Below are 6724 nucleotides of genomic sequence, written 5' to 3' on the forward strand. Positions count from 1 at the left end.
AGCAACCTTTTTGTGCCTCGGGAATAATCTCATATAAGATTGATTATCCAGCTGGAAATTTAAAATCCCGACGACAGTTAATTGTCGAATCTCTAGATTTAACAAAATTTATACATTTTTACCCTTATGGAAACATTTTATGAATGGTGTTAAGTAAAAACTTTGCAGTTAATAAATTCATGTTGAATGGGTTCAAATATATGTTTTCAAAATGTAATTTTGGTATTCTAAAGCATCATCGATCTGAATTCAAAGTTTTTAACGTTTTTGAGATGTCTTTACTTTGAAAGTGTTGCATGCAAAGATTTCTATCAGAAGTATGTGCATTTTTAGGGTAAGAAGTACTGTAAGCATATTTAGTTGGGTGCTAAATACATCATGGTTATTTTCAAGGCATTCTATTTCAAGGTTTTTGAAGGTCCGTAACGACGATTTTCAATATTCAATGTTGCAATAAGTTCGCATAATACTCGCCGTTGAAAGTTTTCCTTTTTCATGATAGCCAATGAAAATTATCCCATGCGCATCGCAAACAACCGACGCAATGACCTTCTCTGCAGATGAAACGGTCTTCGCCTTCTTTGGAGACAGTTCTCCCTTTTGAATCCATTGTTTTGAGTGTTCTTTTGTCTCGGTGTGAAGTAATGGGCCCATGTTTCATCCATGGTTATGAAACGTTGCGAAAATTCTGCTTTGTTGCTGTGAAACTTTGCTAAACACTCGATTGAAACATCTTCACGACACTGGTTTTGCTCGAGTGTGAGCAAATACGGCAGCCATCTTGCACACGGCTTTCTCATATCCAAATGCTCAGTTAATATGCGATGCACCGCACTTTTTGAAATGCCTACTGTGATGTCTGCTAGCTTGCGAATTTACAGTCGACGATCATCCAGTATCACTTCATGGATTTTCTTCACCGTTTCTAAGGTCGTCACCTCATTTGGTCGAACAATACGATGCTCGTCATGACAGCTCGTACGGCCTCCTTTTAACTCTGCTGCCTAATAATTTACTATGGTAAACAAAGGAACAGACTCAGAGTAGAATCCAGTTCAGCTTTTATATTGGTTGGGGTGGGGGCTTTCAAATAAAAGTATTGTATCACATAACGATGAGCAATTTTCTCCATTTTCACGAAGTCACTGAAAACGTTCACTATTGATGGCTGCCAAACAACTACTAAACAACTTGGTGTCTTCAAACTTGAAACATATGCTTTATAGATTGCGTACTTTCTAATTCTACAGTAATATTTTCAAACAACTAATGCCATCTCTAGGTCAGGTTGGGTACTTATGGAACCACCATCGTATTCTTTGCTATGTTTGCCTCAAAGACCGGGCCAACATTCTTAAAGCACTTCGACGCATTTGAAAGTCTTTACCAATATCATTTGCACATCTTTACTCAATATTCCGGTCATGTTTTATTTTTACAAATGTCTCTTTTGTTTACGAAATTCTTCTAATAATTTCCCCATTACAATGCAACTTTTACTCTAAAACTTCAAATACATGAACCGCGACACGCGTTTTAGTTCATTCACTCTGACTATAATTGTATACATTTTATTTATATATTATTATAAACTTAACTACTTTAATGCTCGGCCTACTTCTCGAGAATCTCCCTACTTTTTCTTTTGTTAAATCCTCATCTTATACCTCTCGTATTGTTCTAGTGAAGTAAGTTGTAAGATTTTTTGAATGCATTAAAAATTGGAACTCCTCATTTGCATTATTATATGAGTTATTTCAACTGCGCCGGCGCACTTGTACAAAGATGAGACATTAAATTAATTGGCATTGGTCAATGCTCACCCTTTAGCCAAGTTAAATTTATTGCCGAAATTGTAATAACATCGAAAACGAGCCAGCCTCTCGGGGCACCCTCTGCTCCTATAGATGCATAAAAGTTCCCAAAAAGTATTGTTTTCGTTGAATTATAAAATAAATATTTATTTCACGTATCCATGAATATGAAACATTTCAGTGTGCAGAGATATGCACGGTGTATATTTGAAAAAGAATTCCTCAAGCAATGTGAATCAAGGTTCAGCAAAGGTGCAGAGTTTAGGGTTAAGCTAGTTAATCACTTTTCATTGATTCTACGAATTATTAAACAGCAATGTGTGGCGTTTCATTGAATAGTTATCTCCGTAGTAGCAGTACTTTCACCATATCATCTACTACACTTTTTATGCGTCCAGCATTAAAAGCATTATTTTAAAAAGCTTCCCTTGGCCTTAAAGATATGAATAAACTTATTTTAATATACTAGTTTGTAAAATGTTGAACTGATTATGTTAGATTGCTACGAAGTCATATTAGTAACTCGTGATTCACCGTAGTTTACCAGGATATATTCTCGTTGAAGAATATCATAGTGTAAGGGAAAGGCCGTGAGAGAGTTGTTAATTCTCTAACGTGTAGGTTGGTGAAATGCAGAGGAACGGATTTGAAACATTCAATGGCATTCGAGACTCGCTCAGAAAATAATAAAACTCAGGCTTTGTGGGTGTGAAAATTTTATTTGCATTTTTTTTGTGTGTCACAAGGATCCCTTTATACACGAGCTCGTGAGAACACCGTGGTACCAAAAAAAAACACATCCAAACGAATAAATTTCGACGGTCGAGCGGCCCGGCGAATTCCTCGCGGAAAACCTCCGCAGCCGCTCGGACCAGAGGAGGGATTCCGGTCGAGAATGGAGAGAGAAATACCGTTTTCCTTTCTGGCGAAAGAGAAAAATCCTCAGAACAGTTTCGTTTTTTAAGAGAATTGGTCGGAAGCCGCCTTCAGCGGGCCCGAGTGCTTGGTTGGGGAAGGGATGGAGAGGAGAGAAAAATAAAATATCCGAAAAGGATAGGGAGGGTTGGCGGGCACCTCCGGACGGGATCACTCCCGCTTAAAATGAAAAACTCCCCCGTTTCTTCCATTCAAAACGCCCTCCCCATTTCCCCCGGAACCACCCCCACTACACCCCCCCCCCCAGCTTTTCCGGTCGGAATTTCCGGGCGAGCGAGGGGAGGGGAGTTTGACAGGGGGTGCGTGAGAATGGGGCTGGGTGGAGAAGATGAAATTGCGGAGTCCGTTCATTCCTCACGAGGGGCGATGTCGTCTTTTTCACTCCTCTTCGTCTTCCCTTTCATTCCGCCTCCGTCGATGATCTCTCGTCCGTCGCTCTTAGACCTTGACGATGGGAGCGGCGTAGGGGAGACCGTAGTGGGCGGCGTAGGGTGCGGCGTAGGGTGCGGCGTAGGCGACGGCGTGCTGGGCCACTGGCACGGGCACGGGGTGGGCCACGGGCACTCTGACGGGGTAGGGCACGGAGTAGGGCACGGAGTAGGGGACGGAGTAGGGCACGGCAACCTTGCGGTAGGTGACCTCGGGCTGGTGGACGGTGACGGGCTGCTTGACGACGGACACCTCGGGGGCGTTGTATTTCACCTTAGGGAGGAGGGGAGCACCCAGGATGGGGGCGGCGGCCACAGCGGGCACGGCCGGGATGATTGCGGTAGAGGAGACCACGGCCAAGGTGGCGAGAAGGACGGCGGCGACCTATGAGTAGATGGAGAGAAGGGCAATGGATGAAACTTATTCGCCGAATCTAACCTCGTATCCGGGGCGGTATCAGAACACGAACCTCTCCTCTGACACCCAGGGAGCAATTGCGTTCTCTCTCTCTTGTGTGCGCGAGAATCGTTTCGTGGGTTTCAAAATGATTTCTGATTACTGTATCGCTGGACTTCATACAAACTGGAGATCTCCCCGTCATAGGAACATGGCTTCAAATTTTGTCGTATTGAGATATTAGTATAAATAGTGTCTCCATATATTAATTCGCATAGTCACATCAATACCGAGGTATACATATATTTTTTGCGTTCAAGTGCATTGGGCTGCATTTCATAACTAAATCTCGTTTTACCTATTCACGGAGTTCCTATTCACACGCTTTTTCTGCCATCCAATATTTTATGAAAAATGAGAGGACCTTTTCCTTGACATATGCGAATACGATTTTTTACGCTTTAATGATCCCATTTAATGATTTTTCTCTGTCTACAGAAGGTTTTTGAGAGCGTTCGTCGTATCCTCATTCCAGAGAAATTGTCAATTGGTGCATTCCGATATATTTAATTCTCTGCTCTTTATATGATTAATTAAATCCATCAAAGTAAAAAATAAAAATATCTCTTTGAATAATCAAAAGAATCAAGATGAAATTATCCATATATTACATATAGATTATTATATATAAATATATATATATACACAAATATAAATATATATATATGCACAAATATAAACTATATATATTATATAAGCATGACCTCGCACCGACCTCTATGTTTTTAGCTATTATATGCTGCCGAGAATATTCTTATTTTGCTATCTAGAACTTTTTATTAGTATTCCCTGTGATTAAAGTGTTCATATTATTTATTTGATATACTTATTTCATTTTAAAACAGAGTTCCGAGCATTTGGGCGACGTGAATTATAGTTTGTAAATTCATTTAAGGTAGAAAAATACGGTCAAAGTTTGCTGTGCACCATATAATGTTGAAAACACCATTCATCTACATACATTTCGTCCTAGCTGACCTTTGTGGCGTAATTATTCCTACCTTTATATTTGGAAAAATTTAATGCATTCCCAACGAATTACGGGGCTGTACTATTTTAACTTAAAATTTAACTTCATATTATCGCAAAAGGAACCCATATTTATGGTTAAATCTGAATGTAATCACAAAAGTTTCGCGATTTTATCACGTCATGTGTAAAATCATTATTGCACATGCCCAGAATGTGCCGTAATCCGTGATAGTCTCGTGTTAATGTGATTAAAATAGCTAACAATTCCTGCAATGCTATGCTTGAAAAAAAACACCCATTTCAAATGCATAATTTATGCATCAACATTAACTTAAGTAGGACGATAAAAACACAGTTGAAAAATTGAACCTCCAGAATAAACTACAAAAGCTTTGGTATGAGGATGAAAGCTCCCAAAAATCGAAATTTTTGGGTAAAAAATGAAATATTCAGGAGTGAATATTTCGCGGAAGTTGAGAGCTTGTTTGTTGTGTTACTTATTAATGTCCCCCTGTAATCTGCTCAATGAGGCTGAAGAATATAAGCCAGTAGCTCTTTCTGCGGCTTTACGTTTTGAATTAATTATTACGGGACCACTTTCTTCTGACCTTGTGCGTGATTGATAAGAATTGATTGCTTTGGGGCTAACCCCTCTAGCTGGCCGCGATTGAAGGAAAACCAAAAGTTTCTCCCGGGTTCTTTTTTTCTCCTCCGAGAGGTTACGCCGGCCTTGAACAATAATTGGACCCGCCCTCAGCGGACCTCACAGTTTATTCTCTTTTTCTCCGTGTTCCTTCGCTTTCTTCTGATGGACAGCGACGCGGAGCTTATCGGTGTTAGACGAGATTGATCCAAATAAAAACCAAGTGCTCCACTCTATGTAACAACCCCCAGGGCGAGGATGTGAATTTATATAGACGCCAAAAAGACTCGTGAGATTGCGTTTCGCACTTCGATGACGATTAGAAATCTAAACTTTAATTTAATTTTTTTCCTCTCTGATTGCTAGATAATTTTATTTCATTCTCTTAAGGTACAAGATGCAAATTCGTCAACCTAGTTAGTGACGAATTTCAATGTAATGGCCCCAGCTTTGTGAACTTTTAACGACCCATTTCAAATATCTTTCCCATCTACGTTTTCAAATGAGTTAATTGCCGGCAGTCCCGTTTTCTTTTATTTTTAGACTTTGAATCAACAGTTCTGAAGGGGAAACTAAGAAAAGTTTTGATTTAATGAGTATGATATATAAATTACCACCGGCATACTATCAGTTCACTGTGCGTTGGCAAATAATATAAAAATGTTCTAGCAAATTGAAAGTAAAATAATGTGGCATAATCTAGTTTGTTTTTTTTTCAAAAGTTTCTGATTCAGATTTTCGTTCCCAGTGACCATGCTAACGGCTCTAAAAGTATTTTAAACGTCAGTATCTTTGAATGTGAACATTTACGAAGGCGATTCGAGCCGAAAAATCCACGAGCCCAGTTCCTTTTTTGAACGCCTCCTTGGGCCGGGAAGATTCTATAATACCTGCGGACCACTTAAATAAAGGAGAGTCAACTCACCAGCTTCATCTTGACTGTTGCTTGAGGGGGTAGTTCTCTCTTAGACGAGGTACTGAGTGTGACTGAGGAACATGGGCCGACCCCGCGGTTTTATACCCCTCATCGGACCGCGCGGAAGGTGGGAGCCGGAGGGTGTGACGGGCGGGGGCGGGGGATGGTGGGCCGGGGTGGGGTGGCGTGGGATGCTGCCTTCGGATGATGGCGGGAAGGTAACCCAACCACGCCCAGGCCAACCGGGGGGAACTCACACTCTCCGCCTCCCCTCCCTCCCTCACGCGAACACGTCTTCGGGGCTCGAAACCACCGCTTAAGTGTCTCGCGTCTTGGGACCTCCCCCCCCCTATGCGACCGCGGCTGCTCCAAATGGAGCCGGAGAAATGGAGGAGGAGTTGGAGAGGCGAAATTAGAGGCAGAGGAAGGGTTTTGCCTTAAGTTAGCGTGGCGCGTCATCGTAACCTCCCGTCTCATTTCGGTAAACAAAAAAGAAAAGCCAACCGCGCCCAGTTCGAAAAACCCTGCCCGCGCAACGGCGTCGGGGCTTCGCGGACT

At 41.5% G+C, this 6724-nt stretch overlaps 1 protein-coding gene across 1 annotated transcript; it reads right to left on the reverse strand.

The window, feature by feature from the left end:
- Window positions 1–2513: 2513 nt before the first annotated feature.
- LOC139701019 (cuticle protein 16.5-like) lies at window positions 2514–6256 on the reverse strand. The gene is made up of 2 exons (XM_071599579.1): window positions 6176–6256; window positions 2514–3563 (listed from the first exon to the last, which is right to left on the reverse strand). Exons 1-2 carry the CDS (start codon window positions 6182–6184, stop codon window positions 3189–3191), a joined length of 384 nt encoding a protein of 127 aa, XP_071455680.1. The 5' UTR covers window positions 6185–6256; the 3' UTR covers window positions 2514–3188.
- Window positions 6257–6724: the final 468 nt, after the last annotated feature.

This window comes from Hetaerina americana, unplaced genomic scaffold, assembly GCF_022747635.1.
Source record: "Hetaerina americana unplaced genomic scaffold, ioHetAmer1.1.p SCAF_11, whole genome shotgun sequence".
Lineage (NCBI taxonomy): Eukaryota > Metazoa > Arthropoda > Insecta > Odonata > Calopterygidae > Hetaerina > Hetaerina americana.